The 16,567-nt window shown below is 56.9% G+C and overlaps 1 protein-coding gene across 9 annotated transcripts in view; it reads left to right on the plus strand.

Annotated features, from left to right (window-relative positions):
• The window catches only part of LOC107323953 (2-hydroxyacyl-CoA lyase 2-like), a 56,450-nt gene extending 40,100 nt beyond the window's left edge, over positions 1 to 16,350 (plus strand). For 4 of the 9 annotated variants that reach the window (XM_085535786.1, XM_085535787.1, XM_085535794.1 and 1 more), the window contains 6 exons: positions 2,098 to 2,232; positions 4,444 to 4,558; positions 9,179 to 9,348; positions 10,808 to 10,878; positions 13,901 to 13,971; positions 15,967 to 16,177. In XM_085535786.1, coding sequence (XP_085391912.1) covers positions 2,098 to 2,232; positions 4,444 to 4,558; positions 9,179 to 9,348; positions 10,808 to 10,878; positions 13,901 to 13,971; positions 15,967 to 16,162 — 758 coding nt within the window. In that variant the 3' untranslated portion in view covers positions 16,163 to 16,177. Of the gene's footprint in view, positions 1 to 2,097; positions 2,233 to 4,443; positions 4,559 to 9,178; positions 9,349 to 10,807; positions 10,879 to 13,900; positions 13,972 to 14,096; positions 14,200 to 15,966 lie in introns of those variants that run through there. The other 5 variants (XM_085535792.1, XM_085535793.1, XM_085535791.1 and 2 more) reach the window with 3 other exon arrangements.
• Positions 16,351 to 16,567: the final 217 nt, after the last annotated feature.

Consider the following 16,567-nt stretch of genomic DNA (forward strand, 5'->3'; position numbering starts at 1 on the left):
TGCCATCCCTTTGCTATGGGGTGACCCCATTGAAACCCCATTGCTATGGGGTGACCCCATTGCCATCCCTTTGCTATGGGGTGATGGTCCCCATTGAAATCCCTTTGCTATGGGGTGACCCCAGCCCCATTGCCACCCCTTTGCTATGGGGTGATGGTCCCCATTGCCATCCCTTTGCTATGGGGTGACCCCATTGCCATCCCTTTGCTATGGGGCGATGACCCCATAGAAACCCCTTTGCTATGGGGTGACCCCAGCCCCATAGAAACCCCTTTGCTATGGGGTGATGGCTGCTATGGGGTGACCCCAGCCCTATTGCCACCCCTTTGCTATGGGGTGATGGACCCCATTGCCATCTCTTTGCTATGGGGTGACCCCATAGAAACCCCTTTGCTATGGGGTGATGACCCCACTGCCATCCCTTTGCTATGGGGTGATGACCCCATTGAAATCCCTTTGCTATTGGGGGATGGCTGCTATGGGGTGACCCCAGCCCCATTGCCATCCCTTTGCTATGGGGTGACCCCATTGCCATCCCTTTGCTATGGGGTGACCCCATTGCCATCCCTTTGCTATGGGGTGACCCCATTGCCATCCCTTTGCTATGGGGTGATGGACCCCACTGAAATCCCTTTGCTATGGGGTGACCCCATTCCCATCCCTTTGCTATGGGGTGACCCCATTGCCATCCCTTTGCTATGGGGTGACCCCGACCCCATTGAAACCCCTTTGCTATGGGGTGACCCCAGCCCCATTGCCATCCCATTGCTATGGGGTGACCCCATTGCCATCCCTTTGCTATGGGGTGATGGTCCCCATTGCCATCCCTTTGCTATGGGGTGATGGTCCCCATTGCCATCCCTTTGCTATGGGGTGATGGACCCCATAGAAATCCCTTTGCTATGGGGTGATGGTCCCCACTGAAACCCCTTTGCTATGGGGTGACCCCATTGCCATCCCTTTGCTATGGGGTGATGGTCCCCATTGCCATCCCTTTGCTATGGGGTGACCCCATTGACATCCCATTGTTATGGGGTGACCCCATTGCCATCCCTTTGCTATGGGGTGACCCCATTGCCATCCCTTTGCTATGGGGTGATGTACCCCATTGAAACCCCTTTGCTATGGGGTGATGGCTGCTATGGGGTGACCCCAGCCCCATTGCCATCCCATTGCTATGGGGTGACCCCATTGCCATCCCTTTGCTATGGGGTGATGACCCCATTGCCATCCCTTTGCTATGGGGTGACCCCATTGAAATCCCTTTGCTATGGGGTGACCCCATTGAAACCCCTTTGCTATGGGGTGACCCCATTGAAATCCCTTTGCTATGGGGTGACCCCATAGAAATCCCTTTGCTATGGGGTGACCCCATTGAAACCCCTTTGCTATGGGGTGATGGCTGCTATGGGGTGACCCCAGCCCCATTGAACCCCCTTTGCTATGGGGTGACCCCAGCCCCATTGAAACCCCTTTGCTATGGGGTGATGGTCCCCATTGCCATCCCATTGCTATGGGGTGACCCCATTGCCATCCCTTTGCTATGGGGCGATGACCCCATTGCCATCCCTTTGCTATGGGGTGACCCCAGCCCCATTGCCATCCCATTGCTATGGGGTGACCCCATTGCCATCCCTTTGCTATGGGGTGATGACCCCATTGAAACCCCTTTGCTATGGGGTGACCCCAGCCCCATTGAAATCCCTTTGCTATGGGGTGACCCCATAGAAATCCCTTTGCTATGGGGTGACCCCATTGAAACCCCTTTGCTATGGGGTGACCCCATTGAAACCCCTTTGCTATGGGGTGACCCCATTGAAATCCCTTTGCTATGGGGTGACCCCATTGAAATCCCTTTGCTATGGGGTGACCCCATTGAAACCCCTTTGCTATGGGGTGACCCCATTGAAATCCCTTTGCTATGGGGTGACCCCATTGAAACCCCTTTGCTATGGGGTGACCCCATTGAAATCCCTTTGCTATGGGGTGACCCCATTGAAACCCCTTTGCTATGGGGTGATGGCTGCTATGGGGTGACCCATCCCTTTGCTATGGGGCGCTGACCCCCCCACACCCGCCCCCTGTCTCTCCCCATAGGCTCGGTGTGTGATTTCCGTCTCTCTTATGGGCGGCTCTTTGGTCGCGGCGCCGCCGTCGTCGCCGTGAATCGGGATCGGGGGCAGCTCCTTCGTAATGCGGGAGTGTTCTGGAGGCCAAGGATGGCAGTGCAAGGTGAGCCCGCCCCATAGGAACAGCTCTGCTATGGGGTGAGCCTGCCCCATAGAGACAGCTTTGATATGGGGTGAGCCCGCCCCATAGGAACAGCTTTGATATGGGGTGAGCCCATTGAAACCCCTTTGATATGGGGTGAGCCTGCCCCATAGAGACAGCTCTGCTATGGGGTGAGCCCGCCCCATAGAGACAGCTCTGCTATGGGGTGAGCCTGCCCCATAGAAACAGCTGTGTTATGGGGTGAGCCCATAGAGACAGCTGTGTTATGGGGTGAGCCCATAGAGACAGCTGTGTTATGGGGTGAGCCCGCCCCATAGAGACAGCTCTGCTATGGGGTGAGCCTGCCCCATAGAAACAGCTTTGATATGGGGTGAGCCCATAGAGACAGCTCTGCTATGGGGTGAGCCCGCCCCATAGAGACAGCTCTGCTATGGGGTGAGCCTGCCCCATAGAAACACCTTTGATATGGGGTGAGCCTGCCCCATAGAAACACCTTTGTTATGGGGTGAGCCCGCCCCATAGGAACAGCTCTGCTATGGGGTGAGCCCGCCCCATAGAGACACCTGTGTTATGGGGTGACCCCATAGAAACACCTTTGTTATGGGGTGAGCCCGCCCCATAGGAACAGCTCTGCTATGGGGTGAGCCCGCCCCATAGAGACACCTGTGTTATGGGGTGACCCCATAGAAACACCTTTGTTATGGGGTGATGGACCCCATAGAAACACCTCTGCTATGGGGTGAGCCCATAGAAACCCCTTTGTTATGGGGTGAGCCCGCCCCATAGAAACACCTGTGCTATGGGGTGAGCCTGCCCCATAGAGACAGCTCTGCTATGGGGTGAGCCTGCCCCATAGAGACAGCTGTGTTATGGGGTGAGCCCGCCCCATAGAGACAGCTTTGATATGGGGTGAGCCCGCCCCATAGAGACAGCTCTGCTATGGGGTGAGCCCATTGAAACACCTTTGTTATGGGGTGATGGACCCCATTGCCATCCCTTTGCTATGGGGTGACCCCATTGAAACCCCTTTGCTATGGGGTGACCCCATTGCCGTCCCTTTGCTATGGGGTTCTATGGGGTGACCCCATTGCCGTCCCATTGCTATGGGGTGCTATGGGGTGACCCCATTGCCGTCCCATTGCTATGGGGTGACCCCATTGCCGTCCCATTGCTATGGGGTGACCCCATTGCCGTCCCATTGCTATGGGGTGACCCCATTGCCGTCCCTTTGCTATGGGGTGCTATGGGGTGGCCCCATTGCCGTCCCTTTGCTATGGGGTTCTATGGGGTGATGACCCCATTGCCGTCCCATTGCTATGGGGTGCTATGGGGTGACCCCATTGCCGTCCCATTGCTATGGGGTTCTATGGGGTGACCCCATTGCCGTCCCATTACTATGGGGTGCTATGGGGTGACCCCATTGCCGTCCCATTGCTATGGGGTGCTATGGGGTGACCCCATTGCCGTCCCATTGCTATGGGGTGCTATGGGGTGCTATGGGGTGACCCCATTGCCATCCCTTTGCTATGGGGTGCTATGGGGTGACCCCATTGCCGTCCCATTGCTATGGGGTGACCCCATTGCCGTCCCATTGCTATGGGGTGCTATGGGGTGCTATGGGGTGACCCCATTGCCGTCCCATTGCTATGGGGTGCTATGGGGTGACCCCATTGCCGTCCCATTGCTATGGGGTGCTATGGGGTGCTATGGGGTGACCCCATTGCCATCCCTTTGCTATGGGGTGCTATGGGGTGACCCCATTGCCGTCCCTTTGCTATGGGGTGACCCCATTGCCGTCCCATTGCTATGGGGTTCTATGGGGTGACCCCATTGCCATCCCTTTGCTATGGGGTTCTATGGGGTGCTATGGGGTGACCCCATTGCCATCCCTTTGCTATGGGGTGCTATGGGGTGACCCCATTGCTGTCCCTTTGCTATGGGGTGACCCCATTGCCGTCCCTTTGCTATGGGGTTCTATGGGGTGACCCCATTGCCGTCCCATTGCTATGGGGTGCTATGGGGTGACCCCATTGCTATGGGGTTCTATGGGGTGACCCCATTGCCATCCCATTGCTATGGGGTGACCCCATTGCCGTCCCTTTGCTATGGGGTTCTATGGGGTGACCCCATTGCCGTCCCTTTGCTATGGGGTGCTATGGGGTGACCCCATTGCTATGGGGTTCTATGGGGTGAGCTGTGTGTTCGATGCAGGTGACGTCGCCTCGTTCCTTGTGGGGCTGGCCCGGAGGTTGGGGGGCTTCTCGTGCCCCATAGAATGGCTGCAGGGGCTGCAGGACGCCGAGCAGCGCAAGGAGAAGGCAAATAGGTGACTATGGGGGGCTATGGGGTGGGGGGATATGGGGTGGGGGGATATGGGGTGGGGGGCTATGGGGTGGGAATGGGGGGCTATGGGGTGGGGATGGGGGGTGGTATGGGGGGCTATGGGGTGGGGATGGGGGTCTATGGGGTGGGTATAGGGATGGGGGTCTATGGGGTGGGGATGGGGGTGGTATGGGGATCTATGGGGTGGGGATGGGGGTCTATGGGGTGGCATGGGGGGTGGCATGGGGGGTGGATATGGGGTGGGGATGGGGGTGGGGGTCTATGGGGGTGGGGGTCTATGGGGTGGGTATGAGGGTCTATGGGGTGGGATGGGGGTCTATGGGGTGGGGATGGGGGGTGGGATGGGGGTCTGTGGGGTGGGATGGGGGTCTATGGGGATGGGGGTCAGTGGGGTGGGGATGGGGGTCTATGGGGTGGGGATGTGGGGGGGATATGGGGTGGGAATGTGGGTCTATGGGGTGGGGATGGCGATGGGGGTCTATGGGGTGGGGATGAGGATGGGGGTCTATGGGGTGGGGATGAGGATGGGGGTCTATGGGGTGGGGATGGGGGTGGGGATGGGGTGGGGATGGCAATGGGGGTCTATGGGGTGGAGATGGGGTCTATGGGGTGGGGACGGGGGTGGGGGTCTATAGGGTGGAGATGGGGATCTATGGGGTGGGGATGGGGATGGGATGTGAGGTGGGGATGGGGGTCTATGGGATGGGGATGGGGGTCTATGGGGTGGGGATGGGGGTCTATGGGGGGGGATGGGGGTCTATGGGGTGGGATGGGGGTCTATGGGATGGGGATGGGGTCTATGGGGGGGGATGGGGGTCTATGGGGGGGGATGGGGTCTGTGGGGTGGGGATGAGGGTTTATGGGGTGGGGATGGGGGGTGGTATGGGGGGCTATGGGGTGGGGATGGGGGTCTGTGGGGTGGGGATGGGGGGTGGATATGGGGTGGGGATGGGGCTGGGGGTCTATGGGGTGGGGATGGGGGTCTATGTGATGGGGGGCTATGGGGTGGGATGGGGGTCTATGAGGTGGGGATGGGGGATGGGGATGGGGGTCTATGGGGATGGGGGATGGAGGGATGGGGGTCTATGGGGATGGGGGTCAGTGGGGTGGGGATGGGGATCTATGGGGTGGGAATGGGGGTCTGTGGAATGGGGGTGGGGGTCTGTGGGGATGGGGTTGGGGGTCTATGGGGATGGGGATCTATGGGGTGGGGATGGGGGTCTATGGGGTGGCATGGGGGGTGGATATGGGGTGGGGATGGGGGTGGGGGTCTATGGGGATGGGGGTCTATGGGGTGGGGATGGGGTTGGGGATGGGGATGGGGGGCTATGGGGTGGGATGGGGGTCTATGGGATGGGGATGAGGATGGGGGTCTATAGGGTGGAGATGGGGATCTATGGGGTGGGGATGGGGATGGGATGTGAGGTGGGGATGGGGTCTATGGGGTGGGTATGGGGGTCTATGGGGATAGGGGTCTATGGGGTAGGGATGGGGCTGGGGGGCTATGGGGTGGGGATGGGGGTCTATGGGGTGGGGATGGGGGTCTGGAATGGGCACCTATGGGGTGGGGATCTATGGGGTGGGGATGGGGGTGGGGATGGGGGTCTATATTGATGGGGTCTATGGGGTGGGGATGGGGATGGGGGTCTATGGGGTGGGGATGGGGGGCTATGGGGTGGGGATGAGGGTCTATGGGGTGGGGATGGGGGGCTATGGGGTGGGGATGAGGGTCTATGGGGTGGGGATGGGGGGCTATGGGGTGGGGATGAGGGTCTATGGGGTGGGGATGGGGGGTGGTATGGGGGGCTATGGGGTGGGGATGGGGTCTATGGGGTGGGGATGTGGGTGGGGGTCTATGGGGATGGGGGTCTATGGGGTGGGGATGGGGGTCTATGGGGTGGGGATGGGGATGGGGGGCTATGGGGTGGGGATGGGGATGGGGGGTGGATATGGGGTGGGGCTGGGGGTCTATGGGGTGGGGATGGGGGTCTGGAATGGGCATCTATGGGGTGGGGATCTATGGGGTGGGGATGGGGGTCTATGGGGTGGGGGGCTATGGGGTGGGATGGGGGTCTATGAGGTGGGGATGGGGGGTGGGGATGGGGGACTATGGGGATGGGGGATGGAGGGATGGGGGTCTATGGGGATGGGGGTCTATGGGGTGGGATGGGGGTCTATGGGGTGGGGATGGGGGGTGGGATGGGGGTCTATGGGGTGGGGATGGGGGTGGGGGTCTATGGGGATGGGGGTCTATGGGGTGGGGATGGGATGTGGGGATGGGGATCTATGGGGATGGGGATGGGGGGTGGGATGGGGGTCTATGGGGTGGGGACAGGGGGTGGTATGGGGGGCTATGGGGTGGGGATGGGGATGGGCATCTATGGGGTGGGGATGGGGGGTGGATATGGGGATGGTGGTCTATGGGGTGGGGATGGGGGTGGGGGGCTATGGGGTGGGATGGGGTTCTATGGGATGGGGATGAGGATGGGGGTCTATGGGGTGGGGATGGGAATGGGGGTCTATGGGGTAGGATACAGGTCTATGGGGTGGGGATGGGGGTGGGGGTCTATGGGGTGGGATACAGGTCTATGGGTTGGGGATGGGGATGGGGGTGGATATGGGGTGGGGCTGGGGGTCTATGGGGTGGGGATGGGGGTCTGGAATGGGCATCTATGGGGTGGGGATCTATGGGGTGGGGATGGGGGTGGGGATGGGGGTCTATATTGATGGGGTCTATGGGGTGGGGTGGGGATGGGGGTCTATGGGATGGGGATGGGGGTCTATGGGGTGGGGATGGGGGTCTATGGGGATGGGGGTCTATGGGGTGGGGATGGGGGTCTATGGGGGGGGATGGGGTCTATGGGGTGGGGTGGGGATGGGGGTCTATGGGGGGGGATGGGGTCTATGGGGTGGGGATGGGGGTCTATGGGGATGGGGGTCTATGGGGTGGGGATGGGGGTCTATGGGGGGGGATGGGGTCTATGGGGTGGGGATGGGGGTCTATGGGGATGGGGGTCTATGGGGTGGGGATGGGGGTCTATGGGGGGGGATGGGGTCTATGGGGTGGGGATGGGGGGCTATGGGGTGGGGATGGGGGTCTATGGGGATGGGGGTCTATGGGGGGGGATGGGGTCTATGGGGTGGGGATGGGGGTCTATGGGGATGGGGGTCTATGGGGTGGGGATGGGGGTCTATGGGGGGGGATGGGGTCTATGGGGTGGGGTGGGGATGGGGGTCTATGGGGTGGGGATGGGGGTCTATGGGGGGGGGATGGGGTCTATGGGGTGGGGATGGGGGTCTGTGGGGTGGGGATGGGGGTCTATGGGGGGGGATGGGGTCTATGGGGTGGGGATGGGGGTGGGGGTCTATGGGGTTGGGGATGGGGGTGGTATGGGGATCTATGGGGTGGGGATGGGGGTCTATGAGGATGGGGTCTGTGGGGTGGTATGAGGGTCTATGGGGTGGGGACGGGGGTCTATAGGGTGGAGATGGGGATCTATGGGGTGGGGATGGGGATGGGATGTGAGGTGGGGATGGGGGTCTATGGGATGGGGGTCTGTGGGGTGGGGATGGGGGGCTATGGGGTGGCATGGGGGGTGGATATGGGGTGGGAATGGGGGTGGGGGTCTATGTAGATGGGGGTCTATGGGGTGGGGATGGGGGTCTATGGGGCGGTATGGGGGGTGGATATGGGGTGGGGATGGGGGTCTATGGGGTGGGATGGGGATGGGGGTCTATGGGGTGGGGATGGGGATCTGTGGGGGGTGGGATGGGGGTCTATGGGGTGGGGATGGGGGGTGGGGATGGGGGTCTATGGGGTGGGATGGGGGTCTATGGGGTGGGGATGGGGTCTATGGGGTGGGGATGGGGGTTTATGGGGTGGGGGTCTATGGGGATGGGGGGCTATGGGGTGGGGATGGGGGGTGGGGATGGGGGTCTATGGGGTGGGATGGGGGTCTATGGGGTGGGGATGGGGTCTATGGGGTGGGGATGGGGGTTTATGGGGTGGGGGTCTATGGGGATGGGGGGCTATGGGGTGGGGATGGGGGGTGGATATGGGGTGGGGATGGCGATGGGGATGGGGGTCTATGGGGTGGGGATTGGGGTCTATGGGGATAGGGGTCTATGGGGTGGGGATGGGGATGGGGTCTATGGGGTGGGGCTGGGAGTCTATGGGATGGGATGGGGGGTGGGATGGGGGTCTATGGGGTGGGGATGGGGGGTCTATGGGGTGGGGTTGGTGATGAGGGGCTATGGGGTGGGGATTGGGGTCTATGGGGATAGGGGTCTATGGGGTGGGGCTGGGGGGTTGATATGGGGTGGGGGTCTATGGGGTGGGGCTGGGGGGTTGATATGGGGTGGGGTCTATGGGGTGGGGCTGGGGGTCTGTGGGGTGGGATGGGGGTCTGGGATGGGGCTGGGGGTCTATGGGGTGGGGATGGGGGGTGGATATGGGGGTCTATGGGGTGGGGATTGGGGTCTATGGGGATGGGGATGGATATGGGGGTCTATGTGGTGGGGCTGGGGGTCTATGGGGTGGGGTCTATGGAGTGGGCATTGGGGTCTATGGGGTCCATAACACGGGGGTCTCTCCCCCCATAAGGGCCAAGGCCGGGACCCCCGCCCCCCCCCACCTGAACCCCATGGAGCTGCTGTACCAGCTGGACGCGGTGCTGCCCCACAACTGCGTCCTCGTGGCCGACGGGGGCGACTTCGTGGGCACAGCATCCTATATAGTGAGACCCCAAAGACCCCGGGCATGGCTGGACCCCGGTGAGGACCCCCCCCAGGACCCCCCCAAGACCCCCCTGGGACCCCGCTGGGACCCCCACCCATTATATGGGGTCACTTATGGGGCCGTCTATAGGGTGACCCCATTAATGGGGTTGGTTATGGGGCGGACTGTGTGGGCACCGCATCCTATATAGTGAGACCCCGATCATGGCTGGACCCCGGTGAGGACCCCCCCCAGGACCCCCCCAAGACCCCCCGGGACCCCCACCCATTATATGGGGTCGCTTATGGGGCCGTCTATAGGGTGACCCCATTAATGGGGGTGGTTATGGGGCTGACTTTGTGGGTACCGTACCCTATATAATATGGTCCCGGTCATGGCTGGACCCCGGTGAGGACCCCCCCAAGACCCCCCCAGGACCCTCATGGGACCCCCACCCATGATATGGGGTCTCTTATGGGGCCGTCTATAGGGTGACCCCATTATTGGGTTGGTTATGGGGCTGACTTTGTGGGCACCGCATCCTATATAGTGCGACCCCAAAGGCCCCGTTCATGGCTGGACCCCCCAAAGACCCCCCCCATGACCCCCCTGGGACCCCAACCCATTATATAGGGTCACTTATGGGGCCGTCTATAGGGTGACCCCATTAATGGGGTTGGTTATGGGGTTGACTTTATGGGCACCGCATCCTATATAGTGTGGCTCCGATCATGGCTGGACCCCAGTGAGGACCCCCCCCATCCAGGACCCCCCTGGGACCCCCACCCATTATATGGGGTCACTTATGGGGCCGTCTATAGGGTGACCCCATTAATGGGTTGGTTATGGGGCTGACTTTGTGGGCACCACATCCTATATAGTGCAACCCCGATCATGGATGGACCCCGGTGAGGACCCCCCCAGGACCCCCCTGGGACCCCCACCCATGATATGGGGTCACTTATGGGGCCGTCTATAGGGTGACCCCATTAATGGGGTTGGTTATATGGGGGACTTTATGGGCACCACATCCTATATAGTGCGACCCCGATCATGGCTGGACCCCGGTGAGGACCCCCCCAAGACCCCCCCCAGGACCCCCCTGGGACCCCCACCCACAATATGGGGTCACTTATGGGGCCGTCTATAGGGTGACCCCATTATTGGGTTGGTTATGGGGTTGACTTTGTGGGCACCTCATCCTATATAGTGCGACCCCGATCATGGCTGGACCCCGGTGAGGACCCCCCCAAGACCCTCATGGGACCCCCACCCATGATATGGGGTGACTTATGGGGCCGTCTATAGGGTGACCCCATTAATGGGGTTGGTTATGGGGTTGACTTTGTGGGCACCGTATCCTATATAGTGTGACCCCAAAGACCCCGCTCATGGCTGGACCCCCCAAAGACCCCCCCCCATGACCCCCCTGGGACCCCCACCCATTATATAGGGTCACTTATGGGGCCGTCTATAGGGTGGCCCCATTAATGGGGTTTTCTATGGGGTCTTTAGGTCCTTTTGGGACGTTGGGGGTCGGAGCTGGATTCGCTTTGGGGGCCAAATTGTGTCGGCCTGAAGCGGAGGTGAGTTATAGGGGATATAGGGGGGATATAGGGGGGGATATAGGGGAGATATAGGGTTTGGGGATATAGGGTATGGGGATATAGGGTTGGGGGATATAGGGGGGATATAGGGGGGATATAGGGGGATATAGGGTTTGGGGATATAGGGTGGGATATAGAGGGGGATATAGGGTTGGGGGATATAGGGTGGGATATAGGGGGTATATAGGGGAAATATAGGGTTTGGGGATATAGGGTGGATATAGCGGGTATATAGGGGGATATAGTGTTTGGGGATATAGGGTTTGGGGATATGGGGGGGATATAGGGCATGGGGATATAGGGTTTGGGGATATAGGGGGGATATAGGGGGTATATAGGGGGATACAGGGTTTGTGGATATAGGGTTTGGGGATATAGGGTCTGGGGTTATAGGGTTTGGGGATATAGGGGGTATATAGGGGGATATAGGGTTTGGGGATATAGGGGGGATATAGGGGGATATAGGGTTTGTGGATATAGGGTGGGGTATAGGGGGATATAGGGTTTGTGGATATAGGGTGGGATATAGGGTGGATATAGGGTTTGTGGATATAGGGTGGGGTATAGGGGGATATAGGGTTTGTGGATATAGGGTGGGGTATAGGGGGATATAGGGGTTGTGGATATAGGGTGGGATATAGGGTGGATATAGGGTTTGGGGATATAGGGGGGATATAGGGTGGATATAGGGTTTGTGGATATAGGGTGGGATATAGGGTGGATATAGGGTTTGTGGATATAGGGTGGATATGGGGTTTGTGGATATAGGGTGGGATATAGGAGGGGATATAGGGTTTGGGGATATAGGGGGATATAGGGTTTGGGATATAGGGTGGGATATAGGGGGTATATAGGGGGGGATATAGGGTTTGGGGATATAGGGAGGGATATAGGGGGGATATAGGGTTTGGGGATATAGGGTGGGATATTGGGTTTGAGGATATGGGGGGGGGTATAGGGTTTGGGGATATAGGGTTTGGGGATATAGGGGGGTATATAGGGGAAATATAGGGTTTGGGGATATAGGGTGGGATATAGGGGGGATATAGGGGGTATATAGGGAGATATAGGGTTTGGGGATATAGGGTTTGGGGATATAGGGTTTGGGGATATAGGAGGGGATATAGGGGTGATATAGGGGGATATAGGGTTTGGGGTTATAGGGTTTGGGGATATAGGATAGGATATAGGGTTTGGGGATATAAGGGGGGATATAGAGGGGGATATAGGGTTGGGGGATATAGGGTGTGATATAGGGTTGGGGGATATAGGGGGGATATAGGGGGGATATAGGGTGTATATAGGGTTTGGGGATATAGGGTTTGGGGATATAGGGTGGGATATAGGGTTTGGGATATAGGGTGGGATATAGGGTTTGAGGATATAGGGTTTGGGGATATAGGGGGTATATAGGGGGGGATATAGGGTTTGGGGATATAGGGAGGGATATAGGGTGGGATATAGGGTGGGATATAGAGGGGGATATAGGGTGGGATATAGGGTTTGAGGATATAGGGGGGATAAAGGGTTTGGGGATATAGGGTTTGGGGATATAGGGTGGGATATAGGGGGGATATAGGGGGTATATAGGGGAGATATAGGGTTTGGGGATATAGGGAGGGATATGGGGGGGATATAGGGTTTGGGGATATAAGGGGGGATATAGGGTAGGATATAGGGGGTATATAGGGTGTGATATAGGGTTTGGGGATATAGGGGGTATATAGGGGGGGATATAGGGTTTGGGGATATAGGGGATATAGGGTTTGGGGATATAGGGTGGGATATAGAGGGGATATAGGGTTTGGGGATATAGGGGGGATATAGGGGGTATATAGGGGGGATATAGGGTTTGGGGATATAGGGAGGGATATAGGGGGGTTTATAGGGTTTGGGGATATAAGAGGGGATATAGGGGGATATAGGGTGGGGTATAGGGGGATATAGGGTTTGGGAGTATAGGGCTGATATAGGGTTTGGGGATATAGGGGGTATAAAGGGGAGGAAATAGGGTTTGGGGATATAGGGTGTGATATAGGGTTTGGGGATATAAGGGGGGATATAGGGGGTATATAGGGTGGGATATAGGGTTTGGGGATATAGGGGGGGATATAGGGGGATATAGGGTTTGGGGATATAGGGTGTATATAGGGTGGGATATAGGGTTTGGGGATATAGGGTGATATAGGGGGATATACGGTTTGGGAATATAGGGGTTATATAGGGTTTGGGGATATAGGGTGTGATATAGAGTTTGGGGATATAAGGGGGGGTATAGGGTGGGATATAGAGGGGGATATAGGGTTGGGGGATATAGGGGGGATATAGGGTTTGGGGATATAGGGTTGGGGGATATAGGGGATATATAGGGTTTGGGGGTATAGGGGGGATATAGGGTGGGATATAGGGGATATATAGGGTTTGGGGATATAAGGGGGGATATACAGTGGGATATAGAGGGGGATATAGGGTTTGTGGATATAGGGGGGATATAGGGTTTGGGGATATAGGGGGGATATCGGGTTTGGGGATATAAGGGGGGATATAGGGTTTGGGGATATAGGGGGGATATAGGGTTTGGGGTTATAGGGTTTGGGGTTATAGGGTTGGGATATTGGGGGGGATATAGGGGTGATATAGGGTGTGATATAGGGTTTGGGGATATAGGGTGGATATAGGGCATGGGGATATAGGGGAGGATATAGGGGTGATATAGGGGGATATAGGGTTTGGGGTTATAGGGTTTAGGGATATGGGGGGAATATAGGGGTGATATAGGGGGGGATATGGGGTTTGGGGATATAGGGTGGATATAGGGCATAGGGATATAGGGTTTGGGGATATAGGGGGGATATAGGGGGTATATAGGGGGATATAGGGTTTGGGGATATAGGGTTTGGGGATATGGGGGGGATATAGGGTTTGTGGATATAGGGTGGATATAGGGGTTTGTGGATATAGGGTGGATATAGGGCACGTCATTGCTGTCCCCCTATGGCAGGTCTGGATCCTTATGGGGACGGTTCGTTGGGTTACAGCCTCATTGAGTTCGACACCTTCGTGCGGCACAAGGTGGGACCTATAGGGGTCTATGGGGTGGGATATAGGGTATATGGGATATAGGGTATATGGGATATAGGGTATATGGGATATAGGGTGTATGGGATATAGGGTGACCCTATACCTTGACCCTATAGATCCCAGTCATTGCGTTGGTGGGTAACGACGCCTGTTGGAGCCAGATTGCAATGTGGCCTGTCTATAGGGGTCTATAGGGGTCTATAGGGTCTATAGGGTTTATAGGGTGGGTTATAGGGTATATGGGATATAGGGTGACCCTATACCTTGATCCTATAGATCCCAGTCATTGCGTTGGTGGGGTAACGACGCCTGTTGGAGCCAGGTTGCAATGTGGCCTGTCTATAGGGTCTATAGGGATCTATAGGGTCTATAGGGGTCTATAGGGTCTATAGGAGTCCATAGGGTCTATAGGGTGGGATATAGGGTATATGGGATATAGGGTGACCCTATACCTTGACCCTATAGATTCCAGTCATTGCGTTGGTGGGTAACGACGCCTGTTGGAGCCAGGTTGCAATATGGCCTGTCTATAGGGTCTATAGGGGTCTATAGGGGTCTGTAGGGTCTATAGGGGTCTATGGGGTCTATAGGGTGGGATATAGGGTATATGGGATATAGGGTAACCCTATACCTTGACCCTATAGATCCCAGTCATTGCATTGGTGGGTAATGATGCCTGTTGGAGCCAGGTTGCAATGTGGCCTGTCTATAGGGATCTATAGGGATCTATAGGGTCTATAGGGTCTATAGGGTGGGTTATAGGGTATATGGGATATAGGGTGACCCTATACCTTGACCCTATAGATCCCAGTCATTGCGTTGGTGGGTAAGGACGCCTGTTGGAGCCAGATTGCAATGTGGCCTGTCTATAGGGGTCTATAGGGATCTATAGGGCTCTATAGGGTCTATTGGGGTCTATAGGGTCTATAGAAGTCCATATAGTCTATAGGGTGGGTTATAGGGTATATGGGATATAGGGTGACCCTATACCTTGACCCTATAGATCCCAGTCATTGCGTTGGTGGGTAACGACGCCTGTTGGAGCCAGATTGCAATGTGGCCTGTCTATAGGGGTCTATAGGGGTCTATAGGGGTCTATGGGGTCTATAGGGTGGGTTATAGGGTGTATGGGATATAGGGTGACCCTATACCTTGACCCTATAGATCCCAGTCATTGCGTTGGTGGGTAACGATGCCTGTTGGAGCCAGATTGCAATGTGGCCTGTCTATAGGGATCTATAGGGGTCTATAGGGTCTATAGGGTCTATAGGGTGGGATATAGGGTATATGGGATATCGGGTATATGGGATATAGGGTGACCCTATACCTTGATCCTATAGATCCCAGTCATTGTGTTGGTGGGCAACGACACCTGTTGGAGCCAGATTGCAAGGGGGCCTGTCTATAGGGTCTATAGGGTTAGGGTGGGATATAGGGTATATGGGATATAGGGTGACCCTATACCTTGACCCTATAGATCCCAGTCATTGCGTTGGTGGGTAATGACGCCTGTTGGGGCCAGATTGTAATGTGGCCTGTCTATAGGGATCTATAGGGGTCTGTAGGGTCTATAGGGGTCTATAGGGTGGGATATAGGGTATATAGGATATAGGGTGACCTATACCTTGATCCTATAGATTCCTATCATTGTGTTGGTGGGTAACGACGCCTGTTGGAGCCAGATTGCAATGTGGCCTGTCTATAGGGGTCTATAGGGTCTATAGGGGTCTATAGGGGTCTGTAGGGTCTATAGGGTCTATAGGGTGGTATATAGGGTATATGGGATATAGGATGACCCTATACCTTGATCCTATAGATCCCAGTCATTGCGTTGGTGGGTAACGACGCCTGTTGGAGCCAGGTTGCAATGTGGCCTGTCCATAGGGATCTATAGGGATCTATAGGGTCTATAGGGGTCTATAGGGTCTATAGGGTGGGTTATAGGGTATATGGGATATAGGGTGACCCTATACCTTGACCCTATAGATCCCAGTCATTGCGTTGGTGGGTAACGACGCCTGTTGGAGCCAGATTGCCCGTGAGCAGGTTGCCATGCTGGGCAGCAACGTGGCCTGCGGCCTCGAGTTTGTGGGTGAGCAAAAAACCCTATAGACCCCAATGGGGTTTAGGGTCCCATATGTCCCTTATAGGGACCCCTTGTGGCCCTATAGTCACCCTATAGGATCAGGCCCCATGTCCCATGTCCCCCTTTGTGGCCCTATTGGTTTAGAGTCCCATCAAACCCTATAGACCCCAATGGGGTTTAGGGTCCCATATAGGGACCCCTTGTGGCCCTATAGTCACCCTATAGGGTCAGGTCCCATGTCCCCATGTCCCCATATCCCATTTAGTGGCCCTATATGTCCCATGTCCCCCTTTATGGCCCTATTGTCCCCTATAGGATCAGCTCCCATATCCCCTTTATGGCCCTATAGTCACCCTATAGGATCAGGTCCCATGGGTTTAGGGTCCCATCGAACCCTATGGACCCCAATGGGGTTTAGGGTCCCATATATCCCATATAGGGACCCCTTGTGGCCCTATAGTCACCCTATAGGTCAGGCCCCATGTCCCATGTCCCCATTGT

This window comes from Coturnix japonica, unplaced genomic scaffold, assembly GCF_054131305.1.
Source record: "Coturnix japonica strain WE unplaced genomic scaffold, WE-NBRP24 Scf181, whole genome shotgun sequence".
In the NCBI taxonomy this organism is placed as follows: Eukaryota; Metazoa; Chordata; class Aves; order Galliformes; family Phasianidae; genus Coturnix; species Coturnix japonica.